The sequence below is a fragment of the Helicoverpa armigera genome, chromosome 4 (genome assembly GCF_030705265.1).
Source record: "Helicoverpa armigera isolate CAAS_96S chromosome 4, ASM3070526v1, whole genome shotgun sequence".
NCBI classification, from domain to species: Eukaryota; Metazoa; Arthropoda; class Insecta; order Lepidoptera; family Noctuidae; genus Helicoverpa; species Helicoverpa armigera.
This window is the reverse complement of record NC_087123.1, coordinates 12,674,222-12,695,151: the sequence shown is the minus strand read 5'-3', so window position 1 is coordinate 12,695,151 and position 20,930 is coordinate 12,674,222. Positions and strand designations below refer to the sequence as shown.

The window sequence follows — 20,930 nt, the reverse complement described above, 5'->3', positions numbered from 1 at the left end:
GGTAGAAGACATGTCTGGGACATAATGTTATAAGATAATAGTAACTTTGAACTATCACGTACATGTTAAATCAAAAGGTCAAATAGTAATCTATACTAATACATATTATAAAGCTGAAGAGTTTCCAACCAAACAAACTGATCAACTTTATACTCGCTTATCTCAAAAACTACGGTAGCGATTTCAAAAAATCTATCACTATTAGGTAGCCCAATTATCAAACCAGAACTAGTTGGGGTGTGCAGACAAAACTGGTAATAGCGAGTAATAGAATAATCTTCTTGCGACAAATCAATGAACAAACTTATATTTCCCCACAACCCTTTTCCCAGATTTCTGCTTAGACAACATATCCTTCTGAGAAACTACGAATACCTTATTCTTGTCATCATCTTTAGGTACCACAGCCGTTCGGCAAGACGAAGCGATTATAGAACATATAATTTCTGTTAAAAACCATATGATTTCAATAACACTTATGATGGAACCGCCCAGACAGAGGCCAAAGATACCACCCAGGTTTGCTGAAAAAAAGAAGGTAATTAGTGAGGCTTTGGGCTACTTTTGCTCCACGTGAGCGAAGTGGTTTCCATAGTTCCATAGAATACATTCATAATACTTTCCATCTTAAGGTCGTATCCAGAAAGAAAACTAGTAACTGACCCCGATCTATCAGCGTTTATTTTCGATGTTGTTCCAGTGGTTACATTTGCTTTACGTAGCTTCAATCTGCTTACTAAACATATTTAACTGTTACCAGAATGGATTAGCAATAAAACTGCTTGTAGACAACGTTATCATTCTGCCTGTAAATATACGGTCTTATATAGCTTGTTACGTTTTCAAATCTTTCCTTCATTGAGTTGGAAATGTAAAATAATATTTTGAGGTATTATACCATACTTTCAAGGTATTAATAGAAATACGACAGACAACTAGTCATTTTGTTATTAATTTAAAACTTCTTGAAGCTTGTTTACTCTTTTTATAACAATGTTTACATTTAGTAATATTGTTTTTATGTTACTGTTTCCATCCAGAATCATTACCAAAATTCTTATACTTACAACGGCTTATTACCACAAAACATTTGTACTTTTATACCAACATTTAATGAGCAAAAATCTCTTTCAAATTATTACAAAGAACTTTATCATTTTCATATTCAAAAAATAATGGTACGGACTACAAAGCGAGATACCGTTTGACTTTCATTTTGCAAAACATATAAATTGTTGTAAATACCTACTTTAGGTAAAAACGCCTACAAACAGTTAATTTATTGTAACTTTGAAAAGGATCTTCTTTGTGTGTGTATTTCTTTATATTTTGAACTGCTATTCTATTGTATTTTATTAATATTGTATTAATGGGCTGTTATGTTCAAAATTTTATTTAAGTATCAATTCAAGATTTATTACTGTATTTTATTTGTAGAACGTAATAAAATTATGTCATGAGTCAAGACTAAAACCAAAGCAATTAAAAATTCTTTCAGTCTCTATTGACGAAGTAGTAACCACGGGATGCGAGTGAAACCGCTGGCCAAAGCATAACATAAACTCCCAATTAAAATAAATCTACCTCGGTTTCAAATTGGCATGACGACAAAACCGAATAAATGAAAGAGTTAATTAGCATGCATCACCTCTATTTTTTTTAGAATTTTATACCCCGTAGTTATAAAAATAGAGGGGGGGGGGACATACTTTTTACGACTTTGAGAGCTGATATCTCAAAAACCGTTCACTTTAAGAAAAATGTTTTTTAGAAAACTTTATATCATTTTAAAAGACCTTTCCATTGATACCCCACACGGGTATGTACATCGAAAAAAAAAATTTCATCCCTCAGTTACATGTATGGGGGGCCCCACCCCCAATTCTTTTTTTTACTATTTAGTGTCATATTTTTGTAGCGGTTCATACAACACATATTCCCATCAAATTTCATCACTGTAGTACTTATAGTTTCCGAGTAAATCGGCTGTGACAGACGGACAGACGGACAGACGGACAGACGGACATGACGAAACTAAAAAGGACCTTTAAACCTTTTCAGATTTCAGGTTTAAAGTAATCTGGTAAACAACCTTTCAGAGATTTCCTTTCAGACTTATTATATAGTAAGTAAGGATATTTTATCTCAACTCAAAACTTACCCAACATCTGGTCCCAAGTATAAAGGACTTCCCTTCTATATTTCATACAAGTATTTTGTCCAAAATGTACCAAAACCCTGCTGTTATTTTCATTTAGTTTTCTGAAAAGGAAACCATTTTAAAAAGTCTGAAACGTTCGCACGTTGAACAGCTGCGGGAAATATTGTGTTACCTTGTCAAAGCAGGTTTAATAGAATTCTGCCTAAGAATTGCGGTTCAAAGAAAAATGTGCGTCAAAAACACCAATGTGTTATTTTGTGAAGGTAGATCGAAGTAAAATTGTTGCTCCCTTGGGTCTATAAGTAAACTGATAAGACAGCAATACGATCCTTAGAGACGGATAATTTACTGTTTTGCTATTTCGCTGTATTGTCTAGGTAGTCAATAAATAAGTCGGTATTGTTTACGTCGGCGATGCTATAGTCAAAACATTTTAAAGTCTATGTTTAACACTTTTACTGTCATTTAAAGGTTATTGATATTTTAAAAGTACGAATACTCTCTGCGTCATAGATTTTCAAAATAAAATATTATTTACTAACTTGAAATTCCTCTGGTTTCTAACAAACTCCACTTCAGTAGAATACTCGACGTAGTCACATCTTTGATAGCATTCACTATCAGATATTATATCCTTTATGTCAACTTCAATCATTTCTAAAAGAAAACAAACCAGATTGAAAGCTTCAGAAGTAATCAGAACAAAACTTCAACTAATATTGGTTTTTGAGCCGTGTAAAATTGTAACTGTTTGAGTCATGATCTTTTGTGAATGAAAGACTTTAAAAAGGTATAAATAACTCCGTTATATAGACCACAGCCTGCATTATGTTAATTTTAAAAGGGTTATAGAGAGCATCATTTGATTTGAGGAAACCCAGATTATGAGAGTCCAAAATCGTAAAACCCCTTGAAGCATGGTGATTTACACTCATCCCGTTTTTAATCGAAGAGATGCCTAGCAATACCCGTATGGTGATTAATGCTCATTCCGTGTTTAATGGAAGAGGATTGTGCCCAGCAGTGGGATAATAAAAAGCTAGTTGATACTCAATATCTGAAATATCAATTCTTGACTTGATATTGACTATTAATGACTTTTTATTTCACATTGAAATTTCGATTAGAAAAAAATGCCACAGTTCATTGACATCTGCAGATATTTTTTCAAATAAACATACAATAAAGTTTCAAAGGCTTCAAAAGTACAGTTTGTATTCTTAAAGTGACAATAACCTTGTATTTGAAGTGGGAATGAAATCCGTAGGGAATGACACTAAGAGGAGTTTCTTTTGTGTTATTTTTTATTTTGTTTATTTTCTCTTCTATTTGGAAATGAAGAATGATCTTGCTTAGAGGTGGCAACCTCATGCATTAAGGTGGGGATAGTATTACTTGAGGAAAACATGAAAAAATTTCTCCTTAGAAAATACCTGTTACCTCTTATGACATAAAAATGAGTTTTTTGGCTCTGACAATTTTTTTTATAATATTATGAAAGACTAGTGTACAAACCTATTGTTTGATATATGCAAATATAATGTTCCCATGCGCATTTAGCAAATTCTTCAGAATCCAATTCTTTAGCTAAAAGAAAAATAAACATTAGTAATAACGTTATATTTTGTGTTTCCTCTTGTAAAACGCTGTCGTCTTTTTAAATATTTATTTTGAAGTTATAAAAATACAGAACATTTTACTTCTTGTCACATCATTTATAATGAAAAATGGACATGAACTTTTAGAAACTGATCAAATAAAATGTACCACCCAAAACAAAAATGTGAAAGACTGCCAAGTTCGATAATATGGGAATGCTTCGCCTATAAAAGAAGTGAGATCTGAATAAGTACCAAGTTCCATACACATACCTCAGTTAAAAATAGTAACTTTTTAATAATGTTACTTGGCAAGTTTTCATACACCTTGTTATAAACCTACTAAACGCAATGAATCAAGTATTTAATTTTCTATTAAAACTTGCCAAGTAATCATCATTAAAAAGTAACTATTTTTAACTGAGGTATGTGTATGGAACTTGGTACTTATTCAGATCTCACTTCTTTTATAGGCGAAGCATTCCCATATTATCGAACTTGGCAGTCTTTCACATTTTTGTTTTGGGTGGGATTTCATTTATTTTTGTAAGGTTGTTTATTTTATTTTTTTCTTATGATTAAGTCAGTTAAGTAAATGTCTCATTTATACTATCTTTCAGATTTTTGAATATGCACTATGCTTCTTACAAAGAAATGAACTAGATTAACTAAATGGACTAGATTTGCCAACTGACTGACATGGCATGTTATCAAATATTATGTTCGTGGATCAAAGTTACACATTCGTTATTTTCGAAAGTGACTCACACTTGGCCGTTTTCAGATTTTTACTTTGACTAAATACAAACCTTTGTAACGAATTTCAGATCGGTACGATCATTCGAAGATATATTATATAAATATAGATAAATTTAGTTCGTTTTAGTTCCTTAGGGGTATAAATTTACACTGGGTATTTTACACCTTCATTATTTTGAAACCGACTCACACTTGGCCATTTTCAGATTTTTCCCTTTACCTTGACATAAAGACCTACCTCCATGCCAAATTTCAAGTCAATACGACCATTGGAAGTGGTCTAGGTTTTTGATGAGTGAGTCAGTGAATCAGTGAATCAGTCAGTGAGTGTATAGTAAAAATAGCGATTTTCTGACGTCAATATCTCAAGACCTACAATAGGTATATTAATGAAATTTTGTATTTTAGATAAGTGAGGGGGTCTCAACAGATACTAGAAATTTGATATGCGTAAATAAAATAGATTTTGAGTTACAGGTGGGTCGAATTTGGCCCGAAATGGTTCGTGTAATATAACCCACGGCCGGTGTGTCGCTTTTTTTGCTCGAACTTGGCGGACACACTGCCGTGTGTCTAGATAAAATATATCGTTTAGAGAACGTTTTTTCTCAGATTGGCAACAGAAACTTTTTAAGGGTCTCAACTTTCTTAAATTATTTGTTATTCTTCTTCTTCGTTTAGTTTCTGAAGAATATTTTATATTTCACATTTAAAGAATGTATAAAGGTTCCTTTTATAATTTTAGTATAAAAATACAGTTTCGATATATTTGTACTAACTACATTCATGAGATGTAAATATAAACTTTCTTCTGTTTTCCGACTTGGACTTTCATGTGATTTGGTGCGAAAATGATCCGTTCTGAAATATGAACAATTTTGCTTTTTTCTTCGGAAAAAGACGGATATTATCACGCCCCATCAGTTCGCATTTTGACGATAATGTTTTAATACTGTTGCGAAAGCTTTTGTGAGAATACGATTACAAATCATGTCAATTAAAGACATTTCCCCTTTTTTTCACACAATAAACCATTCAGTAACTACAGGTCTGATATCAAAACATCTTTCAGCTTTAGAATACCCATTTATGGAACATTATGATGCGGTACCTTTTATCCGGATACCCAAAATAGTTCCAGTAAAACAGCTCTGGCTGAAGTTATTAAAATCATTAACTTACAAGAGTACCCAAAGGGCAGGCATCTACATCGGTCCACCACTCTCTTCAAGATCAGTCGTGTCATACATCCCTGGTGGAAGCCTCCCCCAGTGCCTTGATCCTGAAAGCAAATACCTTTCATTGTTTTACGTGAAGGCTTAAGGGATTTGCAACTTTTGAATTAGAAGTACGTAGTTGTAACAAGTAAGGTAAGACGGATTACAGGTTGCCACGAGCCGAGATTTGGTACATAGAATGACGAGTTTTTTATATTATTTTGAGTCTACTACATATTATTTTAAAGCGAAATACACAGAAGTATATTTCTGTCTGTTTTTAGTAACCATATTTCCTTATTTTCTTATGTGATTCACTGAGAACTTCTTTGTACCCGTGAAAAACAACGGCGAAACGCTTTTAGCAACAGAAGTTTATTTGAAAAACAAATGCGTATTGAAGATGGCGCGTAATCACGTGTGCCGCATAACAAAAAAAAAAACAAATGAATGAGTTGCTATGATAATACGGTAATACGATTTCCGAAAATTATTTCTTCAATAAAAACCTATCCTTGATTGCTGTAGGCTATGTCTTGTGTACTTTGCGTGGGGTGCGCCTCGAGCAGAATCTAGTTCTTCATAAAATTTCTTTTACATTATTCATATATTTTTGTGCTAACAATAAGATTGAAGTATGAGGAATATAATTGTTTATTGAGTAATCGTGGAATATTTTTCTGGGTTGTTAGACACGAGTCTGTGATTTGAATCGGGTATCGGGCGTCAATATTCTAGGGTTGTTCGCCTATCTATCTATGTACGAACACGTGGCGTTACGTATTTCGAAAGGAAGTTTATTTGTGGTTCCTGGCTGACGTTTGTCCATTTTTTGCAGCCGGGTTATCAGAAGCCAGACCAAAGAGTATTGGGTTGCCCGGCTGACTTTATTGAGGAAGTCAGGATAGGCAGTCGCTCTTTGTAAAACTCGGCTGCATACGGCTACACAGTAAGCCAACCCTAAAAAAAAGACAAGGCTAGTCAGATAATGATGTCTGTTATGGTTTTTTTTCCATACCTAAATTATATGTAGTTTTCTTTTGTATTCGTAATATGTTCTTCTTAAAAGAACTTTTTACAATAACTCCAATTATTCTCGAAAACGTATACTAATAAAATAGCATCATATATCTATCATCTATGATAAATATAGCTTAGCAAGTTCACAACTTTTGCTTGGCAAGCTAGCTCTTACCCAAAACATACATTATTAAATACATTTAAACTTGAAATAAACTCACATTTGTATCACTTTATACTTAAGTTATTTTGGTAACTAGTATAATGTTCTAAGCGAAATCAAAACAGTATAATAATGGTTATGTCAGTTGTATCACCCCTAAGGGTACAATCGCGTACGGCATTGTTATAATTATAATCGACTGCCTCAAGGTAAACTTGTTATGTATGAATATAATTATTTATATCACCTTAAAATAATAATTATATTAAACCTAATATTTTTCTACGGAATGGCTTACTTAGTTGAAAAAAAATATTGAGGTAGTTACTTTATTTCAATCACGTGGACAAAACTGTCGTGAACAGAAGCTAGTCCAGTATTTACTTGTAATTTTTACGATGTTAAACGACATTGTTAGCTGTAGTACAATAATACAACGTACTAATCATATGATTAATTATTTTATTCAGTTTACTTTTTCCAGTAATTTTCCATGGAAAAATACTGAAATGGAATACACTCGCGCTCATTATTTATTATTTTCTGAGTTTAAGGCTAAACCTTGCCTACAATAATGTAGGTAAACAAAAGCCAAATCGATTATTATTTTCTTAGAAAGCTAATCAATTTCTATGTTACGTTATTATGAACATTAAACAAAACTTAAGAGTTTTGGGTTTTTCAAATTAATTCATCACAGAAATAGTCTTAGGGGCCACCCGTCTGAACTAAAAAGTTTATTGAATTCGTTTCTCATTGAATGCAATTTATCAACAAAATATAAACTCAACTATGTAGCTGAGACCCGAACTCCACTAGCGGAATTCAATTGTTTTTCAACCTGGAAAAGTTTAAAAAAACAATTGAATTTCGAATCAACTTCTCGACCAACTCAGTTTATATAAAATCTACGGACAGTAGGTACTGTACTTAAAAACATGTACGTGCAAACCCTCTAGTAATTTACTATACTTACACCTTAAAATTATTATAGGACCATCTCATATTTCAAGGGCTTAATGTTTTGAGCACTAATTTATGTTCATCTAAGTGACATTAATAAGCTTCTTACTGGCCGCGATCACGAACAGAATTAAGATGTCCAATATTTTAATTAGTTGCCGTATTTAAGTAGCCGGCTAATAAACTGATGTCTCACATTTTGTAATTATTTTTTGTGAATTTTTGGATATAATCTAAATATTAATTTAATATAAAAGACAGTTACAAAACTACACAAACAAAAAATATTTCACTTACAATAGTTTTGAGTTGACAAAAATGAACAATGTTTTAGTTTAAAAAACATATTCAGTCAGTATCGTTTTTGTGTAACTTTTGCCCTAGGGTAGAGGCATCACTGTCCACTTTATCCGACAAATATTATAACAAAAACCAATGGCTGAGATAATACATTTTTTACCACTCCGAGTGTCAGTTTGATGTCTTTGTTTCACTGAAAATATACTCTCGTTTTTTAAAGTAAACACGAAGTAAGATGTTTATAAATAACGAAGCTTTACTAGAAAATATCTAACTACAAAACTAAGAGTAATTAATATTTGCATTGTAAATATTTAATTGAGAGCTTTGAGTAAAATTATTACTTAGCTTCATTTATTAATTAAAATGCACCTGATGTCAATGACAATGCAAATTCATCTGCTACGCTCTAGTGTTGCTTTTGTAATATTGTCTTCAACTAACTAATTTTGTCAACAAAAGACTGAAATAGTGAGTAGAAGGCATTATAAGGTTTGCCTTTTACCTTTTCAGCTCACTCAAATATTTTTCCTTGGAGGTGGAAACAGTGGAAAAAGCATTATGGTTTGAAGCTGAAAAGTTTTTTGAACGTTTGGAATTGACTGTTACACCACTCATGTAGGTATGGCCACAGATCAAAGAGACAAAACCTCGAATTAGTTCTACAGCAAATAACCCTTTTTACAAAAAGTCTAATTACGCCCTTTATCCGTTAAATCACAATTAAAGATAATGCTGATATGGGTGAGACAGCTAACTTCGGACGTAGACAAATTGAACTCGTAATGAATATCGCTTTAGACTACACTTTGTAATTAATTTTACTAATGTTAAACTTTCGTTTTTGGCTAAAAATAATGTGCAAGAAAACATTGTTTTGTATGAAAAACAACAAGTGAAAAAGTATGTAAGCACTCACATAATTTTAGTGGCTTTTGCAAGTAACTCAAATACGGTTTTCACTTTTTGCGCCTCATGCTCGTGTAAATACAAATCTAGTTATGTTTACCACTTACAACTAAAACCTAAAGAAATATGATTTTCTGGCTTTGTGTTTTAAAAACAGGTTAAAGCTAATATGTAAAAGTGGATTTAGAATAAAATTACTATATAATCTAACATTGTTGAAGGTTAATTTTTAGATTATTACATTTTAAACAATAGCCAGTATATAGCACTTCAACATCCACATTAACAAAAAAGCTAATAAAATGCTTGACTTAGTGACCTATATTTCCCCCCCAGCGTTATCCTTTAGGCTCAAATAACGTTGATTGACAAAGGACATGATTGATGATATAATGGCTTCAATCAAATTAAATCGATATTGCTCATTGTTTTATTTTTGGCTCCGAAATTGGTTAAAAAGCTAAGCCTTAAAATATAAATTCCTCGTTAAACAATATATTGAGGTCATCACAAGAATTGATTGACACTTTCCAAATGTCAATTGCTCTTGGGATAAAATTAGATGGTTAAAAATACGAATTTAATTAAGTCTTATATTTTTTTCTAAAATTGTATTTACTTAATTTTTTTATAAAAATATAATATGAAGCACGAGCTTTTTGAAAAACTTTTATTAATGTGACTAGATGATTAATATAATAACTAATTGCTTTTTGAGTAGTTTATTTTCGAAAAGATAGTTAAAAGTAAGTATCATACAACGACTTTATCATTGTTCTCAGGTGTATAAAATTTGTTTTAAAATATTTGCATAATTATTTTTAACTAATTAAAATTATATAGATGACTAAAATAGCTTTCAGGTTTTGCCTAAAGTTACTATTTTTAAACACAATATTTGCACATAAAATATTGCTTAAGAAAATGACATTATTTTGAAGGTATATATTTTTTTAGTTCGATGTATAGAGGTATTAAACAGGGAGGAAGGAAATACATATATTAATTCATAAAAAAAATATACCCAAACATAAAAAAGCGTCCCAGTGTCTAACGGAATGCTCTTGAGTACCTACTAACTATGTATAGTGTTTTCAAGGAACGACTGCCTATCTGACCTCCTCAACCAGACATGAGCTAATCAAAGTCCAGACACTACAACAAGACAAACACTTACCGTATCCAGCGTACACTTTCTGCCAGACAGTGGCAATGCCTTGACATAGGTCGACGAGTCAATTGCCCAGACGTACACGTTGACGTCAAAAAACGACTCGGGCGTCAAACTGAAGTAGCTGTCTACTAGCGTCACTCTGTTCTCATAGTCGTACACGTATAGCTGGAATTAAATCATATTTATTTTGTACCTGTGTTAGTAGATGTCTTGAAACTAGGGGTTTTACACCTGTACATTCGTGGCTGATTCTACTCCTTATTAATTGAGATAATTATATACAGCAATTTTCTATCGAACATAGTGGATAGTTTCTGAAATACTAAACCATTTGAACCGCTGTAAAAAATACAAAAGCACTTTTTCCTCGTCATTCAATTCAATTAAACCTCATAAATCCCTGGAGCAATTTTCTATCCTCAATCATTATTAATATTATTCCGAGTACATGTTGTTATTAATTATGAAAATACCAGACTTCATACAAACATAATATGTAAGGATTAAATGGCAAATAGGAACATTGTTTAGGAAAAAATGCTCTTGTACCTTATATAGTTATGTTGGAGATATTGTCGAGGTATTGTAAAGATTTCTGTTATTTATCCGCGCGGAACGCAATGCTGTGTCATTTCATGAATATTTTATCAATAGGCATCTGACATACCGGTGACAATATGTAAATAGGAACAAAATATGAATCCGAAACCGAGTCATCATGGAAAAAAAAAAACCTAAAAATATGTTTTCGTCTTGTTTACAAAAATTTGATGAAAGTGTTGTTCTTTCTCTTAAATGCTGCAAAAGAATTCTTTTAGATGTGGGTCGCTTATCTCAAGCTCCAACATTATGTGGACAGAATATATTCTTAAACTGATGATACAGAATTGCAGATATTTAAGTCGGTTTTCCTCAAAGGAAAATGAAGGATTTGAGCTTATAATAAAAAATTACGTAATGAAAAATCAACGGTAAGGGCACAACACCTTTAACGAAATTAAAAACCGCATTGACTTGGCAACACTCCAAATGTCAATGTACTATCCCGAATTAAAAAAAAAGATTAAGTGAAGTAATATTTTTTATGATCCTTAGGAACAACGCTACGCATGTTCATAGTATACTAACCTTTTCTTGTTATCGAAGTAGAGAAAAAAATGAAAGTCATTGATTCAAATTAGGCTTTGAATCAGCACTTTTTTACGAAGAAAGTTGTCAGAGAAAAATACCTCCGAGAGCTTCTTGTTGTTCCGCATTATTATTGGAGTGCGAAATAGCTTCTTAAGAAATGCGATGTTATTGAAAAAAATGAACAGTTATTTTTCTGTACAGTGGCCTTTTAAGATTCTTGAATTAAGCTTCTGATTTTCAAGTACGAGTGTGCAAGTTCATTTTCAGGTTAGGCAAGTACCAATGCAACTTCACTAAATTAAATTGCAGAGGTATATGGGATATCAATGATAAAAGGTGAGGGAAGATATCTTGAGGAAACCTGGACTTAAAAGTCTGAAATTGCCAACCCGTGGCGTGGTGCGTGGTGCAAGCGTGGTGATGAACGCTCAATACTTCTCTGCATGGGAAGAGGTTGTCACCCCACAGTGGGTCATTGAAAAAGGCTGGTGATGTACTTACCACAGAATAACCATTGTGACCTTGTCCCTTTACTATAATGTCCAGTGCTTCAGTGGAGTCCAGTCCAGATATAAAATTGGTCTGATTGTCTGTGTGCTCTCTAAAATGTCATAAGTACTTAAAGTATCTATTATTTGTTGTTGGTCTTTTGCGTACTTTAATTCGATGTGAATTATTTCATCCTATTTGAAAAAATATTAACCTCATTTTTTATGGCTAAAGGACGTGGTAACAGATGCTGAAAATGATATTCTATTACCGCAACTTTTAATATCAGCCCGCGGCATCGTGTGTGTTTAACTTGACATAGCGAAAATAATTACTCAGGCTTTACCAATTTTATTTGCTTACTGTGTCAAATATAGACAAATGTATTTATAGGCAGTGTAAACTTTGATTAGTTCGTTATTGAATTTATTTGAGTATGGATCAGTGTGAAAGTATTTTTAGACACTGAACAAAATAGCACAATTTTAAAACTCACGTTCCAGGATCAAGAAAAACACACACCACACGACAAGGATATTTATCTTGTAGAGCAAAAGTATGAATACGGAAAATGAAAGGTTGGTTGAACCTATATATTTATAACCATTTGGTAACTATATAACGATAACCAAACCATAATCAGACATCAGATTAACACCAATTGGTCAAATCCGCGAAATATAATAGCTGATTATAGTTTGTGCATATTATTACCCACCCCCAAATTGACTCTACTCATTTCATAAGACACTTACTTGAAATACGGTATATCAAACTGACAGCAGTATCCAGCTAAAGTGAGGACAGAGCGGAACATTTCAGAACAATTATGTGGCTTTGATCTCCAACTGCAGTCTATCGTTATATCACTGCACGGTCTTTTAAACTGGGGAAAGGAAAAATACAGGTAAGAGTACGGTGGGCCAATGATTTTAAGAAGGTGGAGGGCAGAGGATGGATGCAGGCGGCCCAAGACCGGAACGGTTGGTGTTCATTGATTAGAAACCAACTTTCGGAAGTGGACGGCAATATGCAGACACTACGGCAATATAAGTCGTCGTCGTATCAGTCGAAAGACGTCCCACTACTAGACAAAGTCCTGCGCCAAGGTTCGCCATTTTGCACATTTTTTAGCAACCCGCTTCCACTGCTTCCCGGACGACCTTGACCAGATCGTCCCTCATAGACATCATATATAAAGTTCGGATTAGTAATTTCTCGGGTTTTTTTTTCATTATCCTAAGCTATTTCATATTACCACAAAATTGGAATCGTAACAAAATAACACAATAGCTCAGAATTTTCATGATAAGGTACCTAAAGTCCAGCTCTTATTCGCATATTCCTAGTAAAAAACTTGAATTCAATAGTAGTGAGAACGTTAATAAACACGTATTCTCACTATTACCGTATAAACAAACGCGTTTCAATTTCCATTTCGAGAATAAAAATCCTATTTTTGATCAAATAGTCGTAGAACAATATTGCTTTATCTGAATTCCCAACTAAAAACAAGCATGAATGTTCAAAATAGAATACAATAAACTGTTTCTTCTGTTTTCATTGAATTACTTATTGTTTAAAATGTTTTAAGAGGCGACAGGTGATATTTAAAAGTTGTTTGTTCTGTTCTTGAAAATAAGTTTTACTAAATAGCTCTAGGAGTTAACAGTTTTTCAATTGTCAAGTGCTTCTTTAGTTACAAAGGCTATTTAAATTAAAATTCTTTATTCCTAGACGTTTCTAGACCTAGACACAAATTAACGACTATTGCTTAGGCATCCTGACATTTTATAGGTATTAAAACTTCTGAACGAAAACTAATTTAGCGTTATAAAATGTCAGCCTACTAGACCACTTCACTTTTAAAGTTGTCATGAAAACCGTTTTTTTACATACAGTTTTATTTAATTAATCAAAGTGTCCGTACCAAATCTAGTAGATTCTTCAATGAGAATCCAAGGTCTTCAAGCAAGGCGTGCATCTTCCTAACATACGGCAGTGGGTTGTAGCCCTTCCGTGTGACGCCTGTGAAACTCTCGTAGAAATCCTTTATTTCAGTTTTGTTGAAGCCACGAAGTGTTCTGGAAAGTAAATATTCACTTTTAAATAACAAAAGTACGGAAGTATTATTAGATCTAGGTATACTAATAAAATGTTTTGTTATTTGCTAACTTGAACGAGCTCCAGAACTACTGGATCGATTTAAAAAATGATTTTAGCGTTAGAAAGTCCATCCTATACCCACGGGATGCCTAGTTAAACCCCTGTCGGAAACTAGTACGATATAATAGGAACCACCGTAACTCCAGATGCTCCGTGCGGAAATGGAATTAGAATCCATTGCTTACCAACCACTTCAATGTCGTATCCAAAATACATTTTCACATTCACAAAATAATATTTTAAGCAGACAAATTCAAACCGCATTTTATACGTATAAAGTTTGCCTCTTGACTTTTTCTCACAAATCAGTAGTCTTTAAAGCCAGTTAATCGATGTTTATGAACTAAGTTGTTTACTAACGGGATCATAGAACTCCGAGGTTCAATGAATTTAAGCTGGCGTAAAAATACTTGGCGGAGATTGATAAAAATTGATCGAAATTTAATCTGTTCGGGTTGGGGGTACTTAGTAATTCAATTTATGTTAACAGCAGAACAGGGTTTAAATGTAACAAAATAGACTGCACTTTTAAAGAACCCGCATACGGCAGATTAAATAGTTAGCCGAAAAAAAAAAATATTTTTAAGAAAATCGTGAATTCAATGTACGTATTTAATCGGTCTGACACCGGCCGGGGAAATACCTGATCGTTGTTATGTCACTACCATTCATTGCAATACTGATTTATGAGCCCAAACAAACTGTCGGCTGACTAAAAGTTTGCCGTCTAGTTTTGACAGTAGAATATTGTAGTGAATAGTTCAAATATAACAAATGGACTGCATTCTTAGGGGAGCGATTGTTCGGGAAACTGTTTGTTTATCTGATAGAATCCCTAACGCTGGATTTATACGAAGTAGTAGGTACTTGAAGTTGTCTGAGAACAACTAGTGCAAATAGGTCTCGAGAGATACTTGTGGCATTGTTGTTATACTCTCAATAGTTTCAAAATGAGTGTAGTTTTATGTTTTAATTGTTACACTTTCATAATAAACAGTAGAAACAAGTGAAATCTATTTCAGTATGCTCTAGAGACTAATTTAAGCTAGTTTTTTAAAGCGAAATATTTTCCGGGCTCACGGATGAAATTGCACAAACAAGCAAATTAGCTGTGAGTTAATAAATAAATTGGCAAATAAAGTGTTAGGTTATACAAATATGAGAAATATTTTAAAATTTTGATGGATGGTAAATATTTATGTGTGTATTTAAAGTTACAGATTTACACAGACGACTTGTAGTGTTTGTTCTACCTATATCTCCGTAATTAGTAACCGATATGTATCCGGCTCCCTTGAACACATAACGTCTGTCTCCGTGCCTCACCATTGACAGTTCTCCAATTGATCATACCAGGTATATCTAGAATTCTAGATGCACCACCCATGTTCATGCATTAGCCGAGACCACAGATATCGGTAACATAGATACAGAAGTAGGTATATGTATATAAGGTGACTGGTACTTAGTGACTGATACTCTATTCTACTAGTGATTAGGTACAAACAACTTTCCCAAACACTTTTTTTTATTCTCATTATCACACCAACTTTGAACTTTATTCTTGATTGTTTTGCTATTGTGACCGAACTAATAAGAAATGTAAATATACATATTCTACAGCAGACATACGTATTGCTATGTCTGTTGTAATGTTATGGAAATAAAATCCAATATTATACTCACAGCAACTCAGTAATCTCTCCAGTCTTAGGCAAATACACTCTCTCAGTGTCACAGATGGACACCGCAGGGAAAGGTATATTTACCATTGAGTAGTGGGTAGTTTCTACCTGTAAGAATATTCAATGAAGGAACGATGTATTAATGAGGTCTTTAACAAAAGTGGGATTTAAAAGTGAAAGATTACATCTCTTTATTGCAAAGAAGGCTATTGAGGCTCCCTCCTTGAGTTCTTTTCCATTGAAGCTAAGACAAAAGGAAGGAAATAAATCTGAGCGGTAAATCCTTAAGAAAGATTTTAAAATTTCATTTTTTACTATTTAATCTATGTAGGGGCTGAGCTGGTAAAAGATGTTTGCGATTTTTTATTGACAGTCTTTGTAAAAAAAAAACATACCTAGTAACAGTTATACATAGCAGCTACTTTCTACTATTTTAAATGAATAACGTTCTACATGTCAGACACAAAGTTGCTGAATTTCCAAACCGCGATGACGTTTCAAATGTCTAATGTGACGTGAATTCACTGTGAGAGTGGGTTTAAAGCCACTTTCATAGGCTTTATTTTAGTGTGCAGTCTAGTATTGTATAATAAGCCTCGTGAAAGCTCTCAAAGTAGGTATGTACTAGATTTTCCATTCCGTTTTCCGAGCGGCAACGCTGTGTTCGCACGGACCGCAATGACCGCAAAACAACTGATGGATATTTATGTAAAAGCGCTCTTATAGTCGTTTTACATCTCAAGTTGACAAGTTTTGTAACATTGACGAAAATAGTGAGTTTTAAATCGTTACCAATCTGACTTTACCTTTAATGATGATGATGATGATGTCCTCCTAGCCGATTATCGGCTACGGCGGCTGTTCTCATGTAAGGAGATTAGCCAACTACGCAGGACAAATTATAGTGCACGAGCATTTGCGCAGACACAGGTGCACTCACTATTCCTTAACTCTCATAGCCCGATGGGACGGTAATCCGACACGACCGGAGAGAGATCAGGCGCAGGACCGACATTTACGTGCTCTCCGATGCACGGGTGTATCAATCACCAGCTTCCAGGCTCCGGGCTGCTTTGTGAAAGTCTTCTAAAACCCACAAAGCGATTTCGGCCCGACTCGGGGATCGAACCCGAGACCTCGTGCTCAGCAGCCGCACTTGCGACAGCTAGACCAACGAGGCAGGCACCTTTAATAACAATAGTACAAAAATGCTATTGGGATGATATGTATACCCGTCGTTTAAATAATGATTCCCTTGGGAATCATTATTTCAGCCAATTTCAGCCTAGACCATATAAACATTATCAAGTACACAAAACAATGACGTCACCACTCACCATATCACGCAGGTTAGTAGGCGTTTTTCAGCACATAGATAAATGTCGTGCTAATACCCTACGCAATGTTCGGCGAAAGGTGGAACTATTCGTAGGTCCGTCCCACGTGAGTACGATGCTTGTCCAAATCACAAGCCCTATCAAAATGTTACGATATACTACATAGTTTTTCTAAGAATAATGTGTTATGAACTTGGAAGTATAAATCGGCTGTTGACGACGAAAACATAATACCCACTACTGCTATTTTGAAAAGTGTTTTTCCAGTTGAGTAAAATTAAGTACAGAGCTTTTCATTTTCATTCATATAAGTGGTTTTTATTCGATATGATCTGGGTGTTTGCTCTTCTGTAGGTAATTATCAACATCAGCCCATTAATTCTGAAAATTCATTCTACAATTACATACCAAAAAAATGCAAAATCAAGGTTTCTTTACATAATGAAAATAAGTTATTGTATGATCTAAAAATAGACCATCTGTGTTGCAGATATCTCAAAATAGCTTTTAACGAATAACAGTACAATTGAAGATAAGCTATTTTAGTGAAAATTTCCATTGAACTACAAAATGCAAAACCTATGAATGAACTGTCTTTCAAACAGCCCACGCGTAAAACGTTTCATTGTGAACATTATGTAAGATGTTTCGTACTTACATATTACGTATTCTTAGCAGACGGTCCGCTATTACTTTTGTTACAAAGAACCCTTTTATGTAAAAGAGTGAGGTCATCAAATTTGAGACCCCTTTGTGTATTGTTCGTGGAAAGTTTTGGCCTCTAACCGATGTTCGTCTGTCAGTTGACGTTCATTGGTTTTAGTGGTATATTGGCACTATATTTGTTAAAGTTTTAGTTGAACTTTTTTAGGCGACAGTTAATTAAATATATGTCTTTCTGTCTGTCTGTTAAGTTAACGTCAGTCGAGTTTTTTATTCAAGAACGAGGTATTTCTTGCAGGTTATGCTGAAAACAATGAGTGGCTTGAAATGCAGTAGGTAGTATTAAAGGAGTAGAATACACATTGCTCCCACGAAATATAACACACTTAGAGTAAGAGGTTTCGCAATCCTATGACTCGAGTACACTCATATATGAAAAGCCAGTTGCATTGGAACTCAAAGTGAACATAGCCTCATTAACATTACAAAGTGTTTCATATTGCATAATGTATGTTTAAACGTCTTCAGCGCTATTTGCAATTCCTTACGTTTATCTTTGAGAAGCTACTTGGTTTATTAAGACGCAGTATCACTGCGAGCTAGTTAAACATCAGCGTTTGCTTTTGGAAACTTGAAAACCTTGTTATTTTCAGTTGTATAAGTGAGCGTAACACACACACTTGTGTTGCGCCATTTAGGTACCTATGACTGTAACGATACCGTAACCAGTCGTATACTTGACGCCCATTGGTCAAATCGGTGTTTTGGCAACTGTTTATGGTGCTCATCTCATATGGTCAGGCATAAAACTTGGTAGTAATGAGTTGATATTATTTTTCATCCTAGATATTACTGTTACTGTTACAGCCTTTTTATCGTCCAACTGCTGGGCACAGGCCTCCTCTCACATGGAGAAGGATTGAGCATTAATCACCACGCTTACTCAATGCGGGTTGGTGATTTCGGTCTGTATAGTCCTAGATATTAAGTAAAAAATATTTATTATACTTGTAAATATTCCCACAAAAATCATCGCTCCTATGTTTTTCGACTTTATTTTTCACAGCAAAAAATATGCCTTTTGTTAGTACATAACATAGCCGGGATCTACATATTCTATCATAGTTCCCCTGAATGTTAAATATTGATAGATTGAATTTTAAAATTCATTCTACAAAATCGGATAGCAAAAATAAATTGTAATAAAAGCTGTTGAGATGTTCAATAAAATAGTAACATGCGTAATTTCTAAATTACTTACACATCATTATGCAATCCATAACCACATTTGTTTCATTTGTGTGTGTTTTTCATTTGATAGGGTTTTATAACTACCTACTTAGAGCAATGTTCATTAATAATCTAAAAGACAATAAGATTGCTGCAGGCCCAAATAATTACAATCCTTTGAAATATTTCCAAAGACATAATTAATTTAATGAACTTAATACTAGTCACTACTCTATCAAACTTCTAAAAAAATATCTATAATGAATAATAAACGAATGAATCTCCAAACAGCCATATAATATTTCTATCACATAATCTTTCACTAAAACTTACAAAGGCAACCAAAGGGTAGAAAATTGCGCAACTAGGTGTACGCTAGAAGAAGGTTGAAATGGTAAAGGATAACATCTGTAGCTGATTTAAATAATTTGACAAGGATATTTTTAGATCTACTTAGGATTATGAAGGTAGATGTAAAACCTTTTTGCTTTAAACCTTTGAGTAGCAGGATTAGCTTTATAAGACCTTGATAAAGGCGTATTATATATAACTATATAACCCCTTTTTTGTGACTGGGTCATCTAGATGTTGTCAAAGGACTTATTATGAGGGCAGACTTTGAATGAAAGCTGTATTGTTTTCAACTGAAAGCTGAAACAGGAGGCTTGGAGGCTTGTTATATTTTTTCGTGTAGTCTGTCAATGGTATGGTATATCCCAAATTGATAAGCCAGAATGAATACAATGCATTTTTTACATACTATATTTTTACGTTATGGTCCTAGTTTAAAGGAATCAATTATGACCTTCAAATCCATGAAAAAGTGTATAAAAAGTAGTTGTTCCACTTACCACAGTCAAAGTAGGATCAATGACGAACTTCTGCCAAATCATATGGCCGAGGAAGCAGCACAAAGCCATGCTGGATGCTATGATCATCCCCCATAGAAAGTGAACAGCCCAAGTTGAGGCTTTGTAGAAGTAGTATACACCATGTAGTGTGCAGTGCTCACAGAATAATTTAGTTTTCGAAGCTAGCGTGGATTTTAGGTCCTTGTTTATTGCCATTTTATAATATTTGTTTTCTATCTATATATTATTTGTTTTTTATATGGCATATTCAATCAGACATCGGTCTTTGTATTGTTCTACTGCAGGTCACAGAGTTGGACTATTTATTTTTCGTTAAATGTTATTTTTTGGTTTCTATGAATTTCGTCTCAAAATTATTGTTTTACAGTTAACTTTGATAGACTCCTATTTTCTTTAAAGAAAAATAATTTCAGTTATTTGAATGGAGCACAACTTCAATGAAAGGGTTGAAAGCTTTGAATGTTTAGTAGAAAAGACCCTTAGTTAATAGTCAAAAATTAAAGCGTCCATATTTGAACCATTAATATTTAAGATATTCGAATAAATTGACATTTTGTTGAAGAAGTACAATTAGTTTCAAATCAAGCTGTCACTTTAGATATTGAAAATACTGTAAAACATAAAGTAGAAAGTGTTAATTGATTAAGAAGTTGTTGATGGCAAAAGTTTTATTTGTCTAGACTAGTTGAGACTATCGGATTTGTGAGTTACTTTCTAGTTTGAAATATAATAAAACATAATCTAATCTGTTAGTTTCGACACAAAATAACTAAAATCGAATGTATAAAAAATATAAATTGCTAATTAAATGTTACAGTAACCTTTAATTTTAACCCTTTGTAATTTGTTTTCCTAAGAATTAATTAATTAATTTTAAAAATGCTTCATCATTACTTAATACATACATCAATATTTAATTATTTACGATAATTAAATAACAAGAGCTTAAAAACAAAATAACACCCACTCTGTCTGTTTTTTTTTTATATAATTAAAATTTTTCCATGGATTTAATATTATGTAAAAGGGCGGTGGATTTAGTATTATATAGAATAATTATAATATTTTTGAAAATCTAAACTGCCTGATTGAA

The 20,930-nt window shown here is 33.3% G+C and overlaps 1 protein-coding gene across 1 annotated transcript; it reads right to left on the bottom strand.

The window, feature by feature from the left end:
• Window positions 1-291: 291 nt before the first annotated feature.
• LOC135116784 (sodium channel protein Nach-like) lies at window positions 292-20,032 on the bottom strand. The gene is made up of 11 exons (XM_064034352.1): window positions 19,817-20,032; window positions 15,737-15,843; window positions 13,815-13,968; window positions 12,640-12,770; window positions 11,897-11,996; window positions 10,268-10,429; window positions 5,701-5,800; window positions 3,677-3,748; window positions 2,704-2,818; window positions 2,162-2,262; window positions 292-524 (listed from the first exon to the last, which is right to left on the bottom strand). Exons 1-11 carry the CDS (start codon window positions 20,030-20,032, stop codon window positions 292-294), a joined length of 1,491 nt encoding a protein of 496 aa, XP_063890422.1.
• Window positions 20,033-20,930: the final 898 nt, after the last annotated feature.

Bases quoted from the DNA above. Each gene is read 5' to 3' on its own strand.
- LOC135116784 (XM_064034352.1), bottom strand. From the start codon at position 20,032: ATGGCAATAAACAAGGACCTAAAATCCACGCTAGCTTCGAAAACTAAA. The intron at 11,997-12,639 runs GTAAGTGTCTTA...ATGACATTTTAG, and splicing joins TTTGATATACCGTATTTCAA to AGAGCACACAGACAATCAGA. The intron at 2,819-3,676 runs GTTTGTACACTA...GTTTTCTTTTAG, and splicing joins TTGCATATATCAAACAATAG to AAATGATTGAAGTTGACATA.